The sequence below is a fragment of the Leucopleurus acutus genome (genome assembly GCF_964270905.1).
Source record: "Leucopleurus acutus genome assembly, chromosome: 6".
Classification (NCBI taxonomy): Eukaryota; Metazoa; Chordata; class Mammalia; order Artiodactyla; family Delphinidae; genus Leucopleurus; species Leucopleurus acutus.
Window position 1 is genome coordinate 46,885,765 of NC_139149.1, and position 27,658 is coordinate 46,913,422.

Below are 27,658 nucleotides of genomic sequence, written 5' to 3' on the forward strand. Positions count from 1 at the left end.
ATTGTTGAAAAAGAAATTAAGAAGACCTGAATAAACATAAAAATATCCTGTACTGGGCTTCCCTGGTGACGCAGTGGTTGAGTCCGCCTGCCAATGCAGGGGACATGGGTTCGTGCCCCAGTCCGGGAAGATCCCACATGCCGCGGAGCGGCTGGGCCCGTGACCCATGGCCGCTGAGCCTGCGCGTCCGGAGCCTGTGCTCCGCAACAGGAGAGGCCACAACAGTGAGAGGCCCGCGTACCGCAAAAAAAAAAAAAAAATCCTGTGTTTATGGATTAGAAGAATTAATATTGTTAAAATGACAATAATCCCCAAACTGATGTAGAAATCCAGTATAATCCCCATCAAAGTCAGGTGGCTTTTTTGCAGAATTTGACAAGTTGATCCTAAAATTCCTATGGAAATGCCAAGGGACCCAAAGGAGCAAAACCAATCCTGGAGAGAAAAAAAATCCAGAGATGGAGGACACACAATTTTCAATTTCAACACTTACTACAAAGCTATAGTAATTAAGACACTGTGGCACTAGCATATGGACAGACAAATAGATCAGTGAAATAGAATTGAGAGTCCAGAAATAAACCCTCACATTTATGGTCAACTGATATTTAAAAAGGGTGCTAAGATAATTTAAAGGGGAAAGAATAGTCTTTTCAACAAATGGTGCTGGGACAACTGGATATACACATCTGAAAGAATATAGCTAAACCCTTACCTCACATTATATACAAAAATTAAGTCAAAATTGATCACACACCTAAATGTAAGAGTTAGAACTATAAAAGTCATAGAAGAAACACAGGTGTAAATCTTCAAGATTCAGGATTAGGTTTGGGTTTCTTAGATACGACACCTACAGCACAAGCAATGACAGAAAAAAAACAGATAAACTGGACTTCACCAAAATTTATAACTTTTGTGCATCAAAGGACACTTTCAAGAAAGCGTAATGATAAACCACAGAATGGGAGAAAATATTTATAAATCATATATCTGATTAAGGGTCTAGTATCTAAATTTATATAAACAACTCAACAATAAAAAGACAAATAACCCAGTTTTTAAAATGGGCAAAGAATCTGAACATTTTTCCAAAGAAGATATACAAATGGCCACTAAGCATATGGAAAGTTGTTCAACATCACTAGTCATCAGGAAAATGCATATCAAAACCACAATGAGAAACCACTAGGATGGCTATAATTGAAAAACTAAACAATTGTTGATGAGGATGCAGAGAAATTGGAATCCTCATACACTGCTGGTGAGAATATAAAAAAGCACAGTTGCTTTGGAAAATAGCCTGGCAGTTCTTCAAATGCAAGCACAGAGTTACCATATGATCTACCAATTCCACTCGACAGTTTTCAGGGTTTTGTTTTGTATATTTGATGGTTATTTATGTCTAGACTCATCAGTTTTCAATTATGTAGCATTTCCAGGGATGGGGAAGGGGTGGGGAAGAGGGTACAGGAGCTGATGGCCTATTTAATTTGTCATCTTATTAAGAGCCAGATGCCTTTTCAGAGTTATATTAAATATAGCCAAATGTTGCTCATTGCCCATACTGAGGAGCTACTAGCCCTCAAGCTGGTAAAGGGTCTTTTCTTCCTGAGCAATTAAGTTTAATAACACGCATTCCCAACTCCCAATCACAAAAGGAGACATCTTCTTCTGGCCAAGTTCTGTCAATATGATTTGGTAATGCCCTAGAAAACTGAAAACAGATGCCCACACGAAACGTGTATATGAATGTTTATAGAAGCAATTTTCATAAAATCTAAAAACTGGGAACAATCTAAATCCAATCAACCAGTGAATGGATGAACAGAAAGTGATAAATTCATACAATGGAATATTATTCAGCCATAAAAAAGTGAAGTACTAATATATACTACAACATGTATGAACTTTGAGAACATGCTATGCAAAAGAGGCCAGACACAAAAGGCCATACATTTTATGAAATGTAGAACAGGCAAATCCTTAGAGACAGAAAGTAGATTAGTGGTTGCCAGGAGCTAGAGAGACAAGGAAGAGGAGTGACTGCTAATGGGAATGGAGTTTCTTTCTGAAGTGATGAACATGTTCTGGAATCAGACAGTGGTGATGGTTATACAACTTGAATAGTCGCTGCACTGTACACTCATAAAAGGGTGAATTGTATCACAATTTTAAAAATATATACATTTTAAAAATTACAGCTTTACATGATAGCTTTAATTACCTAAAGAAACAGTATGTAACATTTCTTTTCCATAATCTAATAAAAATATACTATACTTCTACACACAGACATATACCAGAACTACTACTGTGCTAGAATATTAAGAGGAAACCATTAATGCAATTAAAACCAATCTCAGAGTAAATTATTAAAAGGTGTTTTTAAGACTGCCTAACTTTCACTAGGTCTTACCAATTTTCAAATCATCAGCTAGACTTTCTTTTGTAAGATTCAACAGTTCTCGTCCATCAATGTTATTCATTTTGAAAATACCAACAAGGTCTTTTAAATCTTGTGCACAAAGCCAGTTTGAGACATCGTCCTCTGACCAATCTTCAGTAAATTGCTTTGGTTGATCTTCTGCGATCCTTGCTTAAAAACAAACAAACCAAAAAAACCCCACAAACAAAAAGTAAGTGAAAAAACAAGAGAAAGTATATCCTTTATAAACATTCTCACTTTGTACTAAAAAGTAAATGAAATTTTCTTAAGTCTGTGTTTTCTACTTTAAAATCCTTTAAGAAATTTTTAAAAATCAAATAATACTACGTATAAAGTATTATTTAATGCTACATTAAATGCTACTCTTTTGGAACATTTTACACTCCAGAAAAAGTTTATCTTTATTATATAAAATTCATATCAGCAGAAGTATTATATGTGATCTGTCATCTGCATACCAGCACCACTAATTGGTTAATTCTGACAGTGATAAAAATAAAACTCCTAAATTAGGTGTCAATGTTGCTTGAGAAAACCAAAAATAAAAGCAACAAGATAAAACTATCATTTCTATTTTGTTCTAGGCTATATTTAACTGAAAAATTAGTATGGAGTATAAATAAAGAGCTTACAAAACTATGGGAGGTATGATATACACAAATGTGCATCCAAAAGCATTTACCAACAGTTTTAATGTAGATGTCTGGGTTAACTTTAACACTGGGTTCTCTAAAATTATTTTTAAATTATATTAAATTTGTATGTATGCTTTATATTGAGAAAAGCAACATGAATAATTTGTCCAAAAATTACTGAATTTCTCCTTTTAATGGTGAATGGTGCTGAACTGGGTTACACATGATATCCTTACTAACCTTGGCAAGGTGTTTCCAGGTCAAACTGCCAGATATTCACTGTTTTGTCCATTGAACCAGTAGCAAGTAAAAGGATATTGGGTGCAAAGGCACAAGTCGTGACATACCTAGTTAATAAAAACAACTATTATATATCCTCAGACCAAGTTTTTAATTATATTAATACAAAGTGAGGTTACGTTCAGACCTGGTGTGCTGAGTCAAGGTGTGAAGTATATCCTCAGTATTCTGAAAAACAACACAAACAGCTTTATATTTACTCAGGCAAGAGTAAAGCTACTGATAAAGACTTGTTTGACCTGAATGGTTTATATACTCTATGTATTCTAATATTATGAGTCACTAATATAAACCAAAACTTTACCCAATGAATAGAGAATAGCATTTATAACTAATAACATTATCAAGTACTTATTTCACTCTTTCTCAATTATCAGCACTGCTGTCTGCTGAAATTTTTAGTGTAATATAGTCCTGGCTGATTTGTCTCAACTTAACTAATAGTAACCATGAAATTATCTGTATTTTTGCTATGGCATTTGACTGTACCCACTGCAGACCAGTGAGTAGAAATTAGTCATTTCAATATTGAGTACACTTAGCGGGCCATCCAACAACTAGATCTATTTAACTAAGACTCATATACATATTTTATGGAGAAAATTTAACATTATAGCTATTTCTGTGAATGTAAAATCTCGTGAAAATTTCCTGAGAAATATTAAGGATCTATTTCACCTCGTTTGAGTACTCTTGCCCACTTCCTGCCAGAACTCAATAATTTTAACTGCTGTGTGGAGGACTAGCTTAGCTTCCTTGCTTGACCCACTACACTTTGATAATTCACATCTCTATTTCTTTGCTGGCATAGCTACAACCTAAGCTCAACCACTGTAAGGTCCCACTCAACACCGATTTCTCTTGGAGAATATTTTCGTCAATCATACTTTCACTATATATTAAATGTTCATTTTTCTTCATACTTATGCAACCTGGTCTTTATTCACATGCATCTACCAAAAAGCCCTATTTTTTCCAAATCCTTTATAACCTACTCTTCTTATACTAGTCTCTAAATCCAGGTGGGACTCTATAAAGTGACAGAGCCGCTTTCAGCTATACCTTCCCAAAACCCTCGGGTAAACACTCCTTTGTTGTTATGGAAACCTGGTGTAAGAGTTTAAGAAAAATTGACTTAAAGTGATTTTTTAATATTGATGCTCTTTAAATCTGTATTTTCTTTGATCAGACTAAACATCTGTCTATCTTAAAACCATTATTGAAATATTTAAGGGCTTGTTCCAGAAGCAATACCTTACCTGCATAACTATTTTAGCATTTCTGAAAATGTATATATTATATTCTTGGGCATCCTAAACGGAAAAAATATGTACATTTTTCTCATCTTGCCTAGCTAAACTTGAAGTTCAGTAGCCTAATAAGCAAACATAATTTATACAGATCACACAAGATTTTGAAATACTTACAGTATCATACACTATGACAGACTTATCCACTGATCTTTAAAAGAAAAAAAAAAGATTATGGGTGAAAGTTCTATAAAAACAAAGTACAGTATTTATGTAATCAGTATTTTTAATCATTTTAATAACTTTTTAAGGCTGACATATTGATATGCACACATTCAGAATGCAGTCTATTTTTTTATATGTATAAATTTTTATTTAAAAAAACTACATGCCATATACCAAATTTATCAGAAAATTATAAACTCTATTAAACGCTAGCACATGCTATTTATACTATATAGCCATAAACAGAATAAGCATTTGTAATGTATAAATAAGACGTAATCTCATATCAAGTTAGTAACTCAAAGGGAAAAACTACTACAAGGAAAAGCTAGTACATTCTACTTGATTCTTGTTCCAAATAGCATTGCTATTATTGATATGGCCGTGCCTTAATTACTAATCAATATGTATATATGTCTTGATTGTGACTCATTTTTGAAAATTATGATTCTAAACTTGATATGGACCCTACATTGTTTCTTTCAATGCTATAAAAATTAAAACAACCAGGGCTTCCCTGGTGCCGCAGTGGTTGAGAGTCTGCCTGCTGATGCAGGGGACACGGGTTCGTGCCCCGGTCCGGGAAGATCCCACATTGCTGCGGAGCGGCTGGGCCCGTGAGCCATGGCCGCTGAGCCTGTGCGTCTGGAGCCTGTGCTCCGCAGCGGGAGAGGCCACAACAGTGAGAGGCCCGCGTACCACAAAAAAAAAAAAAAAAAAAAAAAAATTAAAACAACCATCTGGGTTTATTCTAGTGGTGAAAAAGAAAACCATCATACAAAGAAAAATGCAATAACATAACAAACTACTTAATTGAGAACAACAGATAAATATGTTTCTACATGATATTTTCCCCGATATAGCTGTTATGCCATGATATATGTTGCAAAGCAAGAAAACATATCAACAATACGAGTGTTACTGCTCTCTGCACAACTTTAATAGTATTTGTACTTATTATTATTAAAAGGTAGCTGATTACAGTCTGACCACAGGAGTCACACCTATTAGAAGGCTTAAAATTCTTTTAAGGACTTCCCTGGCAATCCAGTGGTTAAGACCCAGAGCTTCCAACGCAGGGGGCTCAGGTTCGATCCCTGGTTGGGGAACTAGGATCCCACATGCCACCAAAATTCCTTTGAATAAGACTTAAAATTTCATATTTAGTAGTCTCTCCAGTGTTGGTGATGGATTTTGACTACAGAATCTTTGCCATAATTTCAAAATAGAACTTGTACGCTGTTCAATGTAAAATAAAATACAAGCAAATAAGAAGCATATAAATGCATTCTGGCATCAAAAACCAGAATTATAGCATTAAACATTAAATTCCAGCCAAAAAACACCGAGAAACTATATTAGCAGCTAATATGTATATGCTAGACATGATTTATAGACACTCTTATTTTGTCCTAAATTCCTCGAAGTACAAAGTATTATTTCTGGAATATCTAAAATTCTTAGGGAAAACTTCATTACTTCTTAGCATCCTTAAAACAAACTAAAAGGAATTTCCACTTTCTGAGACTACCACTAGTGCAATTAAACCTAACTCATCCTAATGATGTATCACTTGAGAAGCTGAATCATCATTAGATAGTCTTGTAGGCAACAGATAGCCAGCCATGATGGCAATGAAATAGGTTCACTTGCTGATGAGGTATAAAAATGAATTTGAGAAGCAAAAGGCCAAACATGAAGAACTCTTTAAGAGTCTACTGAATCTAGGCAAGAAGACTAGAGATTATGGGCAGAGACCTGTGCCCATTTAGAGATTAAAAGGATTTTAAACTCGCCTCCTATAGTCCCTAATTTGACTAATGGGAATTCAAAGGAAGATGTAATGGGATTTGATAACTGATTAGATTTGGGGGGGAGGAAGTTAGGATTAGGGAAAAATAATAGTTTTCAATATTCAAGATTTGGGTTTCAAAGGCAGAAAATAATTATAACCACTGTAAACAGACATAAAATACCTTGAAACTACTAAAACAATATAAAACCTCAAAATATTCCCTAAATAGAACGTGAGCCAACAGCAAACAAAAATTCTGATTGTTTGGTGCCGCTGGTTATACATTTCTTGCCTGCTATATATAACTCTTCCCCCTGCTATATATAATTCTTTCAGTACCCACAATCTGCCCTGTCACCTTAACCTCACTTTCCCTTATAAAGGATGCATTAATTGTTAAGTCTTTTTGGTACTCCATTCCTACCATTTTGTGGCACTCTAAAACCTTAACTCCACTCACTCAAGAATACAAGAGAGGGCTTCCCTGGTGGCGCAGTGGTTAAGAATCTGCCGGCCAATGCAAGGGACACGGGTTCAAGCCCTGGTCCGGGAAGATCCCACATGCCGCGGAGCAACTAAGCCCGTGCGCCACAACTACTGAGCCTGCGCTCTAGAGCCCGCAAGCCACAACTACTGAGCCCACGTGCCACAACTACTGAAGCCTGCGCACCTAGAGCCCGTGCTCCGCAACAAGAGAAGCCATGACAATGAGAAGCCCACGCACCGCAATGAAGAGTAGCCCTCACTCACCACAACTAGAGAAAGCCTACACACAGCAACGAAGACCCAATACAGCCAAAAATAAATAAATAAATAAATTTGTTAAAAAAAAAAGAATACAAGAGAAACACGCCAATTTTATCTGCACAGCTGCTAGGCAAGAGCAACAACACACAGTTATGTGCTTGATATGGAAGAGCATATAATCACAAGCTCAAGGGAGATGAGTGACACTGTAGTGACGTCGTACAGCCACCCATGTCACAAATCACCTAAAGCATTTTAATTCAAACCAGTTTTATACAATGACCAAAAAACTAATCAAATGAAATTACCCACAACTATTTCATTAGGTCAAGTATGTTCCTAAGGTTTAAAGATTTATTTTACACTCACACATTTTTATTTTAAATATATATCTATGTTTCTTCTCATTCGGAAAGTATGTGTAGTCTCTTACAAAGATGTAGAAAAAAGAAGATAAAAATTATGTGAAGAAACTGGGGACGAAGAGAACATAAAGATGAGGTGGGGGAAAGAGGTGAAGATTAAGATTAGTATTTAAAATATATGTCACAACATAGAGTCCACTTCGTTAACAGAGGGCTGCAGGTTTGTTGCCGAGCTTCTTCAATAGCAATTTAAAAAAGGAAACACGCTCTGTCATACAATTTAAGATAGAAACACAAACCCAATGTATGGGAAAGGGACATCAATTCTTTAGACTGAGACCTGTAGGAACTATTTTCCCCAAAGTCTTTACAGAGGTGATGCTATGAAACATAGTCCCCAACAACTCTTCCTGAATGAAGATGGTAAGTTTCAAACAGCTGTTTTATAATGCCCCTCAGTATAGATCAATGGCTAAAACTTAACCCAGAAAAAGCAGAAATCAGAAAATGAGGGAGTAAAATAATATGCTATATGTTATATAATTGCCTAATGTTCTGGATTACAAAAATAATACATAAAAATAATATTCTTGTAATATACATAATATTTAATGAACCTATACTGAGCAATTATTGTGCCCCAAACCTAATAAATGCTTTGCCTGCATTTTCTTATTTAAGCTTCATAACACTCTTATGAGGAAAGTGTTCTGACTTTCCCCATTTTATAATTCAGAAAAATGAAGCCGAGAGAAGATATGGAACTAGAACTTGTTTGAGGTTGCATAGCTAGTGCATGGCAGGGCTGGGATTAAAACTCAGTAACCTGTGTTTCTGGATTTTACACTTCCTAGAACATCATCCCCCATGAATGTATTATAATTAAACTTGATTCATAATGGGCACACACCCTGACAGTTTTATCCTAAAAACTTACAAAACAGATCGCATGACTATTCAAATTTCACTAGAGTTTTCACAAGACATCTATTTTTTCAAGCCGTGTAATATCTAATAACCCTCATGATAACCAAACTGCAACATGGACTCTGTCTAAAGAACTGACTTGTTCAATAGTTCTGTTAACAATGTTGTAGAGAGTACGGGGAAATAAATGATGATCTGAGTTTTGGAAAGGTGACCTTAAGCCTTCTTATGCTAGTCATTACTGAGTGAGAGAGGGTGGCTGTTGAGCCATTACTAATTCATGACAGTAAAACTCTGTTGTCCACATTTATAAAAGATAAAACATAAACAAGCATCTTGTTGAGAAGAGGGGGGACAATTACTTCCAGTTCTTTCTGGAATAAGATCCCTGGCCTCTTTTCTCCCTCTCTTGCTTAGCAGGAAAGGAATGACAGATGACTGGAAAGTCTGGGGAAGATGCTGGGCCATGTGGTTCAGCCCCTTCTGGATTTTCTTTTTTCTGATCTGCCCTTTCAGGGGAAGTCTGCAGTGGTCCATGCCACCCAAGAGCAGGTGAACAAGTCAGCTGCAGATCTACAGTCCCGCTATCTAGTAGTTATCTGTCCAGTATTTCTCTCTTACTGGTTTTCAACTCAAGAAGAAGAAAAAAAGGTGTTATTTTTGAACTCTTAAAACTCTAACAATGATAGCCATTCTTAAACTGGTTTCCAAAGAATCATAACTACTAGAACTGAGAATTTATGGAAAAAGGCAACCTCTATTTGAATTACAAAGATTGACTCTTCCTGTTTGAATAGCAGCTAATTCATATAATGTTAACTTTATCTGGTTGGATCAAGAGAAGTAAGGGTGAAACAAAACACAAATTCGGCTAAGGGGCTAGAGGAAACTTATTAGAGGAGAGATGTGGAGAAAGATGTAGAGAAAAAGTTCCTACACATTTTGCTGTATGACATGTGATGCCATCATAGCCCTGAGAGCTAATGAAGTGTGTGAAGCAGATATGAGAATCTATGTATCTTCTGCTAACCCAGATACTGAAGAGATTTTCATAAATGTAAAACAATGCCATGTTTCTCACTATTTCTGGTTTTATTTCTCCTAAAGAAAAATGTTATGTTAATATACGAGTTTATTATTGTTTAAACAAACTTAAAATATTTTAGTCTTCTTAGTTTTATTTCCTATAAATAGCAATATATGGAACCCTTATAAGCAAAAGCTCTTTGGAGTCCTCAATAACTTTTAAGAGTGTCAAAGAATCCTAAGACTAAAAAGCAATGAGGGGGGTGGAGTCAAGATGGCGTACTAGGAGGACACGGAATTCCCATCTCCTCACAACTAGGGCACCTACCAGGCACCGGTGGGGGGCCACGGACACCTAAGGGGACGGGAGGAACAGCCAACTACCAGGTAGGACGTGGGGCGTGGGGGGAGTGAAGGGGGAGGAGAAGTGGATGTGGGACAGGACTGGCGCTGCTGAGGGGCGGCTGGGGGAGGGGAAGGGATCCCACGCCTGAAGAGGAACTTGGGGAACCACTGGGAGGGCAGAGAATCAAAAGGGGGCGTGGCCAGGTTTCTCCTGCCCACTCGGACCCCCAGGAATCTGTTGAGATCCGGGGCCTGATCCTCTGCCCAGCTAGGCTCCCTCCAGCTGTGCAGGTCCTGAGGGAGTGGGAGGGTGGGAAGGGGGAGCAAAAGTAAAGGCCGGACCTCCGGGACCCCTGAGGGGAAGCTGGGGGAGGGGAGGAGTTCCTACACCCAGTGGGACCCACCCACGGTTAGGGGTCCAGCAGCGACGGGGGAGACACTGGGGGAGACGGTACGGCAGGACGTAAAGGAACAGAAGGGAAAGGGGTCAGTGCTTTCCCTGTCCACTCAGGCATGGGGAAGCCTGTTGGGCTCCCGGGCCTAATCCTCTGCCCTCGGAGCCTCCCTCCTGCTGTGCAGAGCCCAAGCCCCGCCCCTACACCCCCACCCAGGGCCCCACCTCTACACTCGGAGACCCCCTCCAACGAGCTGGGCTTACACCCCACCCACACACCCTCACTCAGGGCCCTACCTCCAAACTCCAGAACTCCACACTCCAGAGGACCCCCTCAGGTCTTGATGCCTCTCCCATTCCGGGCAGGTCCTAAGTAGAGGCCCCACACCACACCTGAATGTCCCCCCCCACGCTGTCCCCCCCCAGGCCCCGCCCCAGGCTCAAACGTCACACCCCCACCTGCCTAGGTCTCACCCCACCCTAAACCCCACCCCTGCCTAAGTTCCACCACTGCCAAAACTCCACCCCCATAGTCAAGGTTTTTTTTTTTTCTTTTTGCCTTTTTTCGATTGGAGTTCTGTTTTACCTTGCGGATTCACTGTTGTTGATTCTTCTACATTTTTATTTTTCCTAATAAACCTTTCATTTTTCTAATTCTACTTTATTCTTTACACTTTGTTACTGCTCTCTCCTTTTGGCTTGTTCTCCCACACACACTTTTTTCTTTTGTGGTTTTATTTTACCTTGCTGCAGTTGTTTCAATTATAGTTTTATTTTTCCTAATACATTTTTCATCTTTCTAATTTTATTTTATTATTCTTTGATATTTTACTGCTCCTTTCTTCTTTTTTTCTTTCTTCCCCCGCCCTTTTTTTTTTTTTTTTACCGTGCCATGAAGCTTGTGGGATTTTGGTTCCCAGGCCGGAGGTCAGGCCCAAGCTCCTGTGCTGGGAGTTCCAAGTCCAAACTGATGGACTAACAGAGAACCTCAGACCCCAGGGAATATCAATCGGAGTGAGGCCTCCCAGAAGTCCTCATCTCAGCACCAAGACCCAGCTCTATCCAACTGCCTGCAACCTCCCGTGCTGGATGTGTCAAGCCAAACAACCAGTAAGACAGGAATATAGCACCATCCATCAAGAAAAAAAAAAAAAAGAAAGAAACTAGAAAAAAATATGTTACAGACAAAGGAGCAAGGTAAAAACCCACAACACCAAATAAATGAAGACAAAATAGGGAGCCTACCTGAAAAAGAATTAAGAATAATGACAGTAAAGATCGAAAATCTCAGAAACAGAATGGAGAAAATACAAGAAACATTTAACAGGATCTAGAAGAACTAAAGAGCAAACAAACAGTGATGAGCAACACAATTACTGAAATTAAACATACTCTAGAAGGAATCAATAACAGAATAACTGAGGCAGAAGAACGAATTAGTGAGCTGGAAGATAAAATGGTGGAAATAACTGCCAGGGAGCAGAATAAAGAAAAAGGAATGAAAAGAATTGAGGACAGTCTGAGAGACCACTGGGAGAACATTAAACCACCAACATTCGAATTACAGGGGTCCCAGAAGAAGAAGAGAATAAGAAAGGGTCTGAGAAAATATCTGAAGACATTATACTTGAAAACTTTCCTAACATAGGAAAGGAAATAGTCGATCAAGTCCAGGAAGCACAGAGAGTCCCATACAGGATAAACCCAAGGAGAAACACACCGAGACACATATTAATCAAACTATCAAAAATTAAATACAAAGAAAAAATATTAAAAGCAGCAAGGGAAAAGCAACAAATAACATACAAGGGACTCCCCATAAGGTTAACAGCTGATATTTCAGCAGACACTCTGCAAGCCAAAACAGAGCAACAGGACATATTTAGTGATGAAACGGAAAAACCTTCAACCAAGATTGCCCAGCAAGGATCTCATTCAGACTTGATGGGGAAATTAAAACCTTTACAGACAAGCAAAAGCTATGAGAATTGAGCACTACAAACCAGCTTTACAACAAATGCTAAAGGAACTTCTCTAGGCAGGAAACACAAGAGAAGGAAAAGACCTACAATAACAAACCCCAAACAATTAAGAAAACGGTAATAAGAACATACATACCGATAATTACCTTAAATGTAAATGGATTAAATGCTCCAACCAAAAGACACAGACTGGTTGAACGGATACAAAAACAAGACCTGTACATATGCTGTCTACAAGTGACCCACTTCAGACCTAGGGACACACAGAGATTGAAAGTGAGGGGATGGAAAAGATATTCCATGAAAATAGAAATGGAAATTAAAAGAAAGCTGGAGTAGTAATTCCCATATCAGACAAAACAGACTTTAAAAGAAAGACTACTACAAGAGACAAAGAAGGACACTACATGATGATCAAGAGATCAATGCAAGAAGAAGATATAATAATTGTAAAAATTTATGCACCCAACAGAGGAACACCTCAATACATAAGGCAAATGCTAACAGCCATAAAAGGGGAAATCGACAGTAACACAATCATAGTAGGGGACTTTAACACCCCACTTTCACCAGTGGACAGATCAACCAAAATGAAAATAAATAAGGAAACACAAGCTTTAAATGACACATTAAACAAGATGGACATAGTTGATATTTACAGGACATTCCATCCAAAAACAACACAATACACTTTCTTCTCAAGTGCTCATGGAACATTCTCAGGACAGATCACATCTTGGGTCACAAATCAAGCCTTGGTAAATTTAAGAAATTGAAATTGTATAAAGTATCTTTTCCTACCACAACTCTGTGAGACTAGATAGCAACTACAGGGGAAAAGCTGTAAAAATTACAAACACATGGAGGCTAAACAATACACTACTAAATAACCGAGAGGTCACTAAAGAAATCAAAGAGGAAATCAAAAAATACCTAGAAACAAAGGACAATGAAAACACGACAACCCAAAACCTATGGGATGCAGCAAGGGCAGTTCTAACAGGGAAGTTTATAGCAATACAATCCTACCTTAAGAAATAAGAAAAATCTCAAATAAACACCCTAACCTTATACCTAAAGCAATTAGAGAAAGAAGAACAAAAGACCCCCAAAATTTAGCAGAAGGAAAGAAATCACAAAGATCAGATCAGAAAGAAATGAAGGAAACACTAGCAAAGATCAATAAAACTAGAAGCTGGTTCTTTGAGAAGATAAACAAAATTGATAAACCGTTAGCCAGATGCATCAAGAAAAAAGGGAGAGGACTCAAATCAACAGAATTAGAAATGAAAAAGGGGAAGTAACAACTGACACTGCAGAAATACCAAGGATCATGATAGATTACTACAAGCAACTATGCGACAATGAAATTGACAACCTGGAAGAAATGGACAAATTCTTAGGAAAGCACAACCTTCCCAGACTGAGCCAGGAAGAAACTGAAAATATAAACAGACCCATCACCAGCACTGAAATTGAAACTGTGATTAAAAATCTTCCAACAAACAAAAGCCCAGTAGTAGATGGCTTCACAGGTGAATTCTATCAAACATTTAGAGAAGAGCTAACACATATCCTTCTCAAACTCCTCCAAAATATAGCAGAGGGAGGAACACTCCCAAACTCATTCTACCATGAGAATGAGAGGCCACCATCACCCTGATACCAAAACCAGACAAAAATACTACAAAAACAGAAAATTACAGACCAGTATCACTGATGAATAGAGATGCAAAAATCTTCAACAAAATACTAGCAAACAGAATCCAACAGCACATTAAAAGGATCATACACCATGATCAAGTGGGGTTTATCCCAGGAATGCAAGGATTCCTCAATATAAGCAAATCAATCAATGTGATACACCATATTAACAAATTGAAGAATAAAAACCATATGATCATCTCCATAGATGCAGGAAGAGCTTTTAACAGAATTCAACACCCATTTATGATAAAAACTCTCCAGAAAGTGGGCATAGAGGGAAGCTACCTCAATATAATAAAGGCCATATCTGACAAACCCACAGCAAACATCATTCTCAATGGTGAAAAACTGAAAGCATTTCCTCTAAGATCAGGAACAAGACAAGGATATCCACTCTCACCACTATTTTTTTTTTTTTTTTTTTTTTTTTTTTGCGGTACGTGGGCCTCTCACCGCTGCGGCCTCCCCAGCCGCGGAGCACAGGCTCCGGACGCGCAGGCCCAGCGGCCACGGCCCACGGGCCCAGCCGCTCCGCGGCACATGGGACCCTCCCAGACCGGGGCACGAACCCGCGTCCCCCGCATCGGCAGGCGGACTCTCAACCACTGCGCCACCAGGGAAGCCCCCACTCTCACCACTATTATTCAACATAGTTTTGGAAGTCCTAGCCACAGAGATCAGAGAAGAAAAAGAAATAAAAGGAATACGAATTGGAAAAGAAGAAGTAAAACTGTCACTGATTGCAGATGACATGATACTACATATACAGAGTCCTAAAGATGCCACCAGAAAACTACTAGAGCTAATCAATGAATTTGGTAAAGTTGCGGGATACAAAATTAATGCACAGATATCTCTTGCATTCCTATACACTAATGATGAAAAATTTGAAAGAGAAATTAAGGAAACACTCCCATTTACCACTGCAACAAAAAGAATAAAATACCTAGGAATAAACCGACCAAGGGAGACAAAAGAACTGTATGCAGAGAACTGTAAGCCACCGATGAAAGAAATTAAAGGTGTTACCAACAGATGGAGAGATATACCATGTTCTTGGATTGGAAGAACCAATATTGTGAAAATGACCATACTACACAAAGCAATCTACAGATGCAATGCAATCCCTATCAAATTACCAATGGCATTTTTTTACGGAACTAGAACAAAAGATCTTAAAATTTGTATGGAGACACAAAGGACCCCGAATAGCCAAAGCAGTCTTGAGGGAAAAAGAACGGAGCTGGAGGAATCAGACTCCCTGACTTCAGACTATACAACAAAGCTACAGTAATGAAGACTATGTATGGTACTGGCACAAAAACAGAAATATAGATCAATGGAACAGGATAGAAAGCCCAGAGATAAACCCACACACATATAGTCAACTAATCTATGACAAAGGAGGCAAGGATAAATAATGGAGAAAAGACAGTCTCTTCAACAAGTGGTGCTGGTAAAACTGGACAGCTACATGTAAAAGAATGAAATTAGAACACTCCCTAACGCGAAACACAAAAATAAACTCAAAATGGATTAGAGACCTAAATGTAAGACCGGACACTATAAAACTCTGAGAGGAAAACATAGGAAGAACACTCTTTGACATAAATCACAGCAAGATCTTTTTTGACCCACCTCCTAGACTAATGGAAATAAAACCAAAAATAAATGAATGGGACCTAATGAAACTTAAAAGTCTCTGCAAAGCAAAGGAAACGACAAACGAGATGAAAAGACAACCCTCAGAATGGGAGAAAATATTTGTAAATTAATCAATGGACAAAGGATTAATCTGCAAAATATATGAACAGCCCATGCAGCTCAATATCAAAAAAACAAACAACCCAATCCAAAAATGGGCAGAAGACCTAAATAGACATTTCTCCAAAGAAGACATACAGATGGCCAAGAAGCACATGAAAAGCTGCTCAACATCACTAATTATTAGAGAAATGCAAATCAAAACTACAATGAGGTATCACCTTACACCAGTCAGCATGGCCATCATCAAAAAGTCTACAAACAACAAATGCTAAAGAGGGTGTGGAGAAAAGGGAACCTTGCACTGTTGCGGGGGAATGTAAATTGATACAGCCACTGTGGAGAACAGTATGGAGGTTCCTTAAAAAACTAAAAACAGAACTACCATATGACCCAGCAATCCCACTACTGGGCATACACCCTGAGAAAACCATAATTCAAAAGGACACATGTACCCCAATGTTCACTGCAGCACTATTTACAACAGCCAGGACACAAAAACAACCTAAATGTCCAAAGACAGATGAATGGGTAAAGAAGATGTGGTACATGTATACAATGGAATATTATTCAGCCATAAAAAGGAACGAAATTGGTCATTTGTAGAGATGTGGATGGATCTAGAGACTGTCATACAGAGTGAAGCCAGAAAGAGAAAAACAAATATCGTATATTAACGCATATATGTGGAATCTAGAAAAATGGTACAGATGAACCTATTTGTAGGGCAGCAATAGAGTCGTAGGTACAGAGAACGGACATGTGAACACAGAGGGGGAACAGGAGGGTTGGATGAACTGGGAGATTAGGTTTGACATAAATACACTACCAGGTGTTAAACAGATAGCTAGTGGGAACCTGCTGTATAGCACAGGGAGCTCAGCTTGGTGCTTTGTGATGACCTAGGTGGATAGGATAGGGGGTGGGGAGGGGGAGGTCCAAGAGGGAAGAGATATATGTATACATATAGCTGACTCACTTCACTGTATAGCAGAAACTAACAGAATATTGTAAAGCAATTATACTCCAATTAAAAAACAAAAAGAATCACTAATTATTAGAGAAATGCAAATCAAAACTACAATGAGGTTATCACCTCACACCATTTAGAATGGGCATCATCAGAAAATCTACGAACACCAAATGCTTAAGAGGGTGTGGAGAAAAGGGAACCCTCTTGCACTGTTGGTGGGAATGTAAATTGATACAGCCACTGTGGAGAAGAGTATGGAGGTTCCTTAAAAAACTAAAAATAGAACTACTATATGACCCAGCAATCCCACTACTGGGCATATACCCAGAGAAAACCGTAATTCAAAAAGACACATGCACCCCAATGTTCACTGCAGCACTATTTACAATAGCCAGGTCATGGAAGCAACTTAAATGCCCATCAACAGACGAATTAAAGAAAATGTGGTACATATATACAATGGAATATTACTCGGCCATAAAAAGGAATGAAACTGGGTTATTTGTAGAGATGTGGATGGCTCTAGAGACAGTCATACAGGGTGAAGTCAGTCAGAAAGAGAAAAACAAATATAGTATATTAACGCATATATGTGGAACCTAGAAAAATGGTACAGATGAACTGGTTTGCAGGGCAGAAATTGAGACACAGATGTAGACAACAAACGTATGAATACCAAGGGGGGAAAGTGGTAGAGGGCGGGTGGTGGTGGGATGAATTGGGAGATTGGGATTGACATGTATACACTAATATGTATAAAATAGATAATAAGAACCTGCTGTATAAGAAAATAAATAAAATTCAAAAATTCAAAATAAAATAGAAAAGAGAGAATAAGTCATAAAGTTTACAGTAAGAAGGTATTATGTGCATTTAATTGGAATCCCCCAATTAGAGAAAGAAAAGGACAGACGCAATATTGGAAGAGATAATAAATGAGAATTTCCCCCCAAACTGATGAAATATCATTCTACATCTTTAAGAAGTTCAGTAAATTCCAAGCAAACTAAATAAAAAGAAACCCAATACTAGATACATCAAAGTAAATGTGCAGAAAACTCAAAAATGTGTGAGAAGCCAGTGAAAAAAATATAAATTATATCCAAAAAAAGCAACAGTCAGAATAAAACTGACTTCTCTGTAGCAATACACAAAAATAATATGGCCTAAGTTGTATTTATTCCAACAAAAGATCAGTTAACATGTGTAAAGCAGGTTTATAAAAATCAGTATAATTTATGACACTTATAGAATAAAAAAGAAAAAGCATATGCTCATTTCAAAAGATGCATGAAAAAATCATTTCATAAACTATAACACCTATTCATGAAAAAAAATTCTTACAAACTATATCTAAGGAACAGAAGAGTTAATAAAGCTTATCTCCCAAAATCTACAGTGATCACACTTAATAATGAAAGCGTTCCCTTTGCAGTTAGGTCAGACAAGGTTGGCTATTTTCACTATTTCCATTATCCTGGTAGCCAGTTAGCCAGTTCAGTAAGGCACAGGAGATACCAAAGGTATAAGGATTAGAAAGGAAGAGACAAAAGCCATAATTAACATATGATATGATTTTATACATAAAAAATCCAAAATTAGAATCTTAACAGATAAATCCAGTCTTTCCATATATATTTCCCTATATTAGCCACATCTTTTATAATAGCAACAAAAAAATTAAGTGCCTAGAATAAATCTAATAAAAGATGAGGAGGACCTCCACAAGGATGACAAATAAACTGTCTTCTATTGAGAGACATTATATTGAGAGAAATCAAAAGACAAATAAATGGAAACATACACCATATTCATGGGTTGGAGACTCAACATCATAAAGATGTCAATTCTCCCCAAATTGATCAGACTCAATACAATCCCAGTCAAAATCTAAACAGGTTTGTGTGGGTAGAGGGAGGAACTGGAGGCAATCTGACAAGCTAACTCTAAAATTTACATGGAAGTGTCAAAAGCCAGGAACAGCCAAATTATAAAGGCTCAGAAAGATATCAGAGCAAGGATAAACAGAAAAACAGAACAGAGTAACAGGCTGAGAAAAGACCCACACATATATGATCAGTGATTTCTGACAAGGTGGCATATGAAAATGGTGAAGAAAAGATTATCTTTTCACCTTACAGTACTGAGACAACTGGATATCCATGTGGAAAGAAATGAAACTGGATTCCTATCACGTATTATATACATCAGATTTGTTCAACCACTAGGAAAACAAACGTAATGTTGAGTAAAGGAAGCCAGACACAAAATAATTCATAATGTATGATTTCTTTTAAATCAATTTAAAAGGAAAAAGCAATGTTGCATATGACCTGAGGTACTGTCACCAGAAAGGGGCACTTGGAAGGGGAGGACTTCTAGAGGAAAACCAGCAATGGTCTATTTCCTGACGTGAGCAGCGGTTACAAGTTTGCATCACAATGATTTATCAACCTATTCTCTTATGTTTTATGTACTTTTCTGTAAGTCTACTCTATTTCATACCAAAATGGTTTAAGGAAATTAAACTAAGTAACTTACCCTGAAACTAACATCTGCCCATCGTGAGAAAAAGCACAAGTCAGAACAGGAGCACAGTGCCCACTCAGTATACTTTTATATTTTAATTCAAAACCTGCAAACAACAAGGTGAGAAAAATTAGCAAGCTGACTGTGCTTAGAATTTATTTTTAAGTAAAAACTATTTCATTTATTTGTTCAATAAAATCTTTGAGTACCTCAAAGACACAAAAATGAAAAAAAAATTGTCATGCAACTCAAGTGATTAAGTGGTTTCAAAAGTTCAGCAATGGGTAAAGAAAATGGTGGGGTTAGCAAAGGCTAGATGGGGGTTATAATCATCAAATTATTTTTAAATTAAAAAATTTTAAACTATTAAATATATAAAATTTTCAACTAATTGAAATTTTAAACTATACTTCAATCTTGGTATCTTAAAAAATACACACACACCAACTGCCCAAACGCCTAAAAGAATCAAATACCTGTAGTTTTAAATATCTGATATTAAGAAAATATTTTCTGATTCCATAAATTAAAAATAATAGTAATGTAACATCTTATAATTCCGATATATCCTATAAAACTCCTACAAGTATGGTAACACTAAAATTCTTTTTATGCTTTCTATAATTACTGAAAAGGAATATCATAACTCTTTTAAAGGTAAGCTGAGGGAATTCAATGTATTTTAGTGACAACATATAAAAACAATCACTAAGAAGTTGGCCTGGCAAGACAAGGAAATAAGTGAAATCTGTAATTTTCTCGCACCTAATAAGAATTTTTTCGAAGTGTTAATGGCTCTTAAGATATAAAGCATTTAACTAAACAAAAAGATCATTAGAGCAGGTTAAAGTTTCAACAAATAAAAAATATATATTTATTTCCCTTTATTATTAAGTATTTTATTTCTATCCAAAATAGAAAAAAATATGTTTTTATATGGGACAGCAGATATAGGCATTCAAGGCACTGATCAATACTTAGGCATATACAGATCAATAAGTAGGCACAATCAATCAAACAAAGCAAAAATGTTAAGTTGCAAACTAAATGAAGATTTAATAAACCTGCAACAGGATCCTAAGAATCTATTACATTCGCAAGTATAAAATCCATTTGTCTATTCCTCTCTACAAATCAGCATTAAAATTAGGTGCAGGGGCTTCCCTGGTGGCACAGTGGTTGGGGGTCCGCCTGCCGATGCAGGGGACACGGTTATCGTGCCCCGGTCCGGGAAGATCCCACATGCCACGGAGCGGCTGGGCCCGTGAGCCATGGCCGCTGAGCCTGCGCATCCGGAGCCTGTGCTCCGCAGCGGGAGAGGCCACAGCAGTGAGAGGCCCGCCAAAAGGTGCAAATAATGCTAAATGCTTTATTGAAAGGCTTTAACTGCACATGTTTATATACTGTTATATATGTTTTTTAAAGAGCCAGTGTAAAAACACATTTTCCAGCCAACGTATGAAAAGCTTTGCTTTCGAATTATTAAAGATATGTTGTATTTAGAACATCCACGTACATGACTATATTTATGGTTTCTTATAAGAATTTCACCTTGATAACAGAAGGAAGAGGGAGGATAGACCAGAGAAGTAATAGAACTCTTATCTTTACCAGCATGTCACCGAATACATTAAAAAATTACTGAATGTAACTTAACAGACAATAAAGTAAATTTCCACAAAAAGAAATGTATTTGTTACTTCGTAATAGCAGACCCTTCTCTATACACTAGCATAATGACAAAGATTCTCTCCCTGACCGAACTCTACCCAGGCTCTTCTGAGATGCCTCCTGGACTAGGCCTTGACCTTGGCCTACAAAGACTTTAACACAGTTTCTAAGAGTTCAAGGTTGCATCCCTAGGATGACCCTACCCCCCTTATAAAGTGCCTGCCTGGGAAAACTCAGGGCTGCCAAAAGAATTTACGTTTATTCCAGCCAACACCTGAAGATAGAGCTCCTGTCTCCCCGGCTCTGTGAGAGGGGAGGAGCCTAACTTCCATAAGTGCCAGTTACAAACTCACATGCGTTTCACATGGACAAATTCCTCACTTCTCGCTTTTTGTAATTTTTTCACTTCCTGGATGCTACGGAGCCCCCATTTACCCCTGCTTTATTCCCTCATTCTCCCTTTAAAATACAGTCACCTCTGTATAAACTGAAGTTAAGCTCAGTTCATGCTGGACACTTGCAATAGTATATTACTGATTAAAATCTATTGCAATAGTATATTAAAATCCTTCCTTACTGCTTTAACTAGTGTTCAGCTTTGTTCATCTCTGGCAATAATTTTATAAACAATGAAATATAACTCATGATTTAGCTAAAGCTTATTAGGTAACAAATAATAAAATAAGAATATTTTTGGGCATCTGAAGCAAGATGGCCAACTGACCATATAATTTCAGAGTTCCCATTAAAATGATAATGAAGGAATTAATAAAGATATAAATTCACATCAATGAAGAGAAGGGGAAGGGGGGCATCAGGAAATGAGAAACTGAAACCAATTTTGGAAAGGCAGATGCAAATTAATTGACGAGATTATATATAGAGAACAGCTTGGGGTGTAAAATGAGGGGGCTACAGCAAAGAAGTAAGCTAATCTTCCCTAGAAAACCCCAAAAGACTTAGGACTATTAACAGAAAACCCCAAAAGACAACTATTAAAAGCCAAGGAAAAAGAAAGTCAGAGATACAGACCTGAAAACAGAAAAATTAACTTTAAGTCTGTTTATAAAACAATATCTACCTCCCATCCCTCCCTGACCCCACCCATAGTATGCTGCATGAAAGCTAGATGCTTCTCCCCAGGATGAAGGAAAACAATGACTGCCTGGGGAGCTCGATGGCAGCTCCAGCTCCACATTCTCTGAATCTCCAACCCTTCCGCAATAAGGGCCAATAGTCCACCTTCTTATCCTAAAGAGAAGCCAGCAAATACAAACAACTACCATGTGCACAGAGCTTTTAAACTTCTTCTTCTTGTTTAATTCTTGAAAGTAAATGGAATACTAAGGATCATCAGGCATTTGAAGAAGGTAATCATATGAAAGAGAAAGATCAGGGTAAACAAAAAAGGGCCCAAGAGCAAACAAAGTTCATTAGGAAACAGAAGGGAACTTAAAGCCAAAACAAAAAGCCTCTAATTGGTATCCTGAGAGTTTAGACAGGATCATGCATTAAATGGAGGACACTAGGAAAAAGAAACAAAAAAGATAAGCATTTGGAAATTGAAAATATTATTGATGGGATTAAAAAATTCAAAAAGGTTAAAAGATAGAGCTAAGGAATTTTTTCCTAAGATCGAAAAAATGATAAAGAGATAAATGTGGGGGAAAAATAGACACAGGGAATCAAGTCAGGAGGTCCAACACTCAACTAATGGGAGTTATAAAAAGAGAAGTAGAGAAGAATTAGAATAAATGAATACTGTATACCAAAAATGAAAGACAAGTTTCCTGACTGATGAGTCACCTGAAAGAATAGTACAATGCATGGGGGAAAGACCCACACATGCTCAAAAAACAATAACTACGATGAACAAATTTAAAATGTGGTGGTACATTTCTCCCAAGAAGATATACAGATTGCCAACAAATACATGAAAGGATGCTCAACATCACTAATCATTAGAGAAATGCAAATCAAAACTACAGTGAGGTATCACCTCACACCGGTCAGAATGGCCATCATCAAAAAATCTACAAACAATAAATGCTAAAGAGGGTGTGGAGAAAAGGGAACCCTCTTGCACTGCTGGAGGGAATGTAAATTGATACAGCCACTATGGAGAACAGTAGAGAGGTTCCTTAAAAAACTAAAAAGAGAACTACCATATGACCCAGCAATCCCACTACTGGGCATATACCCTGAGAAAACCATAATTCAGAAAGAGTCATGTACCACAATGTTCACTGCAGCGCTATTTACAATAGGCAGGACATGGAAGCAACCTAGGTGCCCATCGACAGATGAATGGGTAAAGAAGATGTGGCACATGTATATAATGGAATATTACTCACCCATAAAGAAACGAAATTGAGTTATTTGTAGTGAGGTGGATGGACCTGGAGTCTGTCATACAGAGTGAAGTAAGTCAGAAAGAGAAAAACAAATACCGTATGCTAACACATGTATATGGAATCTAAAAAAAACAAAAAAATGGTTCTGAAGAACCTAGGGGCAGGACAGGAATAAAGACACAGACATAGAAAATGGACTTGAGGACACGGGGAGGGGGGAGGGCAATCTGAGATGAAGCGAGAGAGTGACATTGACATATATACACTACCAAATGTAAAACAGATAGCTAGTGGGAAACAGTCGCATAGCACAGGGAGATCAGCTCGGTGTTTTGTGACCACATAGAGGGGTGGGATAGGAAAGGTGGGAGGGAGATGCAAGAGGGAGGGGTTATGGGGATATATGTATATATATAGCTGATTCACTGTGTTATACAGCAGCAACTAACACAACAATGTAAAGCAATGACACCTCAATAAAGATGTTAAAAAATAAATAAATAAAAAATAAAATTTGGTGGTGTAAACAGGATTTAGAGAAACTTTGAAAACCATCAAAAAAATTGAAAACAGAAAAAGGAGGAATGTGTGAGCAGCAATGTGTGTAGTGGTAGTGGTGAGGTCATAATCAGTAGTGTGCATATAATTTCTAAATCATGTATATGTATTACTTTGACTAAAAGTTCTTAAAATATATTTTTATAATCACTTTTAGATATCCAGAGTTCTTTAGTGAAAAAGATTAAGTAAAATATAAATTTTACCTGAATCACAAAAAATCATTTTAGAGAACTACTAGTTGAATACATACCTAAGGTATGGGTAAAGGAAATAACCCAAATTTTGATCTGGCAATCCTGACCACATGATGCCAGTCGAAAGAACTGAAGACCTTGTTCTCCACCTAAAAATATAAATTTGTTACAAATAAATACACAAGAATTGTTAAAACATTTAAACCAAAAAATTTTCAATTTCTTAACTCAGATCTGTTAATTCTATTCATTTAACCCACATTCACAGGCAATATTAATTATATTAATTAATTTATACCATATAACGAAATGTCGGTTAAAGAATTTCTTTTAAGCAAGGTACTTCAAAGGATTATGACTTTAGCCCCTGAAGTTGTGACAACAAAATACCTTTTTATTTCCCTTCCACTAAGGATATAATGCAATGTTGCAAGGGCCAATATTGAGCCACGAAGCCTAGGGCACCCTCCAACCCAATTTTAGAGTCTATGAGGTTAGCATTGATGGAAAAAATTAGGAAGAAAAGTCAGTTATGAGATGAGTGTTAAATGCTTAATTGCTCCCAACTTAACTTTTTTAGGATATGTTCACTTAAAAACTTAGTCTTAATTCACATGGAATGAGACTGTTTCCCCATTTGATTTAATCAAGACAAAGACTAGAATTACATAAATCCAAAACAACATCAATTCAGTCCAATACATTTGGTAGAAAATATTACACAAATCAGGGAAAGTAATCAGTTAAATTTGGTGTTACAAAAAACCCGCTAGTTATGCTTACTTAGATACTTTCAGTGTATCATTATCTACCTACTAGATAAGTTCCTAAATATTGTGGGTAATGTAAATATTGGTATCACCAACTCAATTTTATATGAATTCCACCTAATATCACAGGTCAAAGGAAATTTCAGCACTCATATGCAGTAAGACACAATTAAGAAACCTACTACCCATCTTAAGATTGCACTCCTGGACTTCCCTGGTGGCACAGTGGTTAGGAATCCGCCTGCTAATGCAGGGGACACGGGTTCGAGCCCTGGTCCAGGAAAATCCCACATGCCGCGGAGCAACTAAGCCCGTGAGCCACAACTACTGAGCCTGCATGCCACAACCACTGAAGCCTGCGTGCCTAGAGCCCGTGCTCAGCAACAAGAGAAGCTAACACAGTGAGAAGCCCGTGCACTGCAACGAAGAGTAGCCCCCGCTCACCGCAACTAGAGAAAGCTTGTGTGCAGCAACAAAGGCCCAACGCGGCCAAAATAAATAAATTAAAAAAAAAAAAGATTGCACTCCTGTTTTGTAAATATTTAGTATATGGTATTTAATTTATACACCTGGGTATGTAAAATAAATGCTTCCTATGGACTCCCTGTTTTGTTGAAAGCACATATACTTTATTAACATAAAACAAATTAAAATTTCTTTTTCACTGAAAGTTTTTCTAACTGCATGGGACTTCCACATTTCAACAGCATTTTTGTTTTTGTAGCACAGGTTCAGCCAAACAGCATCCTTTCTCAGAGATCTTGATGGATGTAAGCAATTCCTAATAATCATTAAATCTTTTTAAGGCAAAACAGTTTACCCAAAAATGGCTGAGAGTAAAATATTTAAGTACTAGACTCAGTTAAGAGAACTTTTTTTCCCTATTGTTTCTAGACTAAATAAGATCCTTAAGTTAATTCAGAAGTTTCTTTCAGTAGTAAGAATTCATCTAGGACAATGTAAAATTATAAAGCTTAAAATATGCCTATCCTTGAGATCCAAATATAATATTTAAAAATAAACTTTTCTTCAGGAAAAATATTTAAATTGTAATAATAATCTAATCCAAACTGTCTTTTCACTTAAAAACTGGAGAGAATTGAACATTCATCCTCCAGCACAAACAGTATTATTTTTCCTTATTTGAGCAAAATGTCACAAAGACAGAAGAGTCAATATGTCATAAGTATTTACAGATATTAACAAATACCAAATTAAACAATAACAAGTTAAAAATTACATACTTTGTCTTTTAAGAAAATACATAGTTACCACAAATTCCTATAATAATCATTTATTGGTTTATATGCTTTAAAGCATATATTGATCTGTTTCAGGGAATTTACACATAAGGTTAATATCTATTTTAACAGAAATTGAACTAAAGAAAGTACAGAGGGACATATTAGAAGTATATTGAGAAATATACTCTACAGGCAGGGTAGGGATGTGAGTATTAAACTTATTTTAGAATCTCACCAAATTTTCTGCCTAGTTTAGTGAACCTTTCCAGGACCCATGAGCTGCAACCCCTCTAAAGACAGAACAAGGATGTCCTTAGTTTTACTCTAATATCACTATAAAAATGGTATTTTAATTGAAAATCTTTTTTTCAGGTAACTTAGAATCAAAAAGGAAACCTAAATCTCCCTATGTTTATATAACTCATTAAAGATTCACTGAGTGCCTGTAAGATTTTGGAGGTCTCACAGAATGGAAGAAATGGTTCTTGTCTGTTACAAGCTGGTCTTCTTAGAATAAAACAGCATAAAACAACATATTAAAAGAATAAATTATCATAAGTAAATTAGGTAGGGAGTTTAATATAAAAATGGGTTCATGAAAAGAAAATCTGTTAATCTGCTATATGATACTAAAAGGCTAAGAAAACAAAAACAAGAAATTTCAGCAAATCAATCCTATTCATCAGTCTGCATTTCAAGGCCTATTATATTCCAAGCACTGTAAATAAAACAGACCCAGGGCCCTGCCCTGCCTTACAATCTAACAGGAAAAACACCATTAAACACAATCCATATAAATAACTATATAATTAAAGCCTGTGATACTTCACTAAGTCCTATTTTAAAAGAAAAATAAAGCGTGCAAATAAAGACTGTATCAAAATACTTTAGACTGTGTGCAGGAGGTAAGAGAAGGGGAAACTCACCTGAAGTGATTTTTTTTTTTTTTTTTTTTACCTGAAAGCTAAAGGATGACTAATAGTGAACCAGGTGAAGGGTCCACATGTAAAACCCTTGGAAAAATCTTAAGAGACATTCAAGGAATGAAAGGAGGCCAGTGTGGCAAGAGAATGCATGAAGCCAAGTGTGATTTGGGATGAGGCAGGGAAACAGAATATGAAGGTACTTACAGACTTTGTGTTTGGTATTTTATCTTACCTTAATCATATTTTAATATGCCATTGATGGTTTTGAAATAGGGGCGTGCCAAAGCCATCCTGCTACTGGACCTGAGCTGTCCAATAAGGTAGTAACTCGCCACACATGGCTACTGAACAGTTGAAGTGTGACTACTACAAATTGAGATGTGACATAATATGCACACTAGATTTCGAAGACTTCATACCAAAATATAGTAAAATATCTCACTGATATTTTACTATCAATTATTGAAATAATATTTTAGATATATAGGGTAAAATATGTTAAAATTTCACCTACTACTAGAAAAT

At 37.0% G+C, this 27,658-nt stretch overlaps 1 protein-coding gene across 1 annotated transcript in view; it reads right to left on the bottom strand.

The window, feature by feature from the left end:
• Window positions 1–27,658, bottom strand: part of WDSUB1 (WD repeat, sterile alpha motif and U-box domain containing 1) — a 76,698-nt gene that overhangs the window by 43,663 nt on the left and 5,377 nt on the right. Inside the window, exons 4-9 of the mRNA XM_082841727.1 lie at window positions 24,250–24,342; window positions 19,426–19,519; window positions 4,812–4,845; window positions 3,512–3,552; window positions 3,325–3,431; window positions 2,420–2,599 (exon numbers count right to left, since the gene is read on the bottom strand). Coding sequence (XP_082697853.1) covers window positions 2,420–2,599; window positions 3,325–3,431; window positions 3,512–3,552; window positions 4,812–4,845; window positions 19,426–19,519; window positions 24,250–24,342 — 549 coding nt within the window. The remainder of the gene's footprint in view (window positions 1–2,419; window positions 2,600–3,324; window positions 3,432–3,511; window positions 3,553–4,811; window positions 4,846–19,425; window positions 19,520–24,249; window positions 24,343–27,658) is intronic.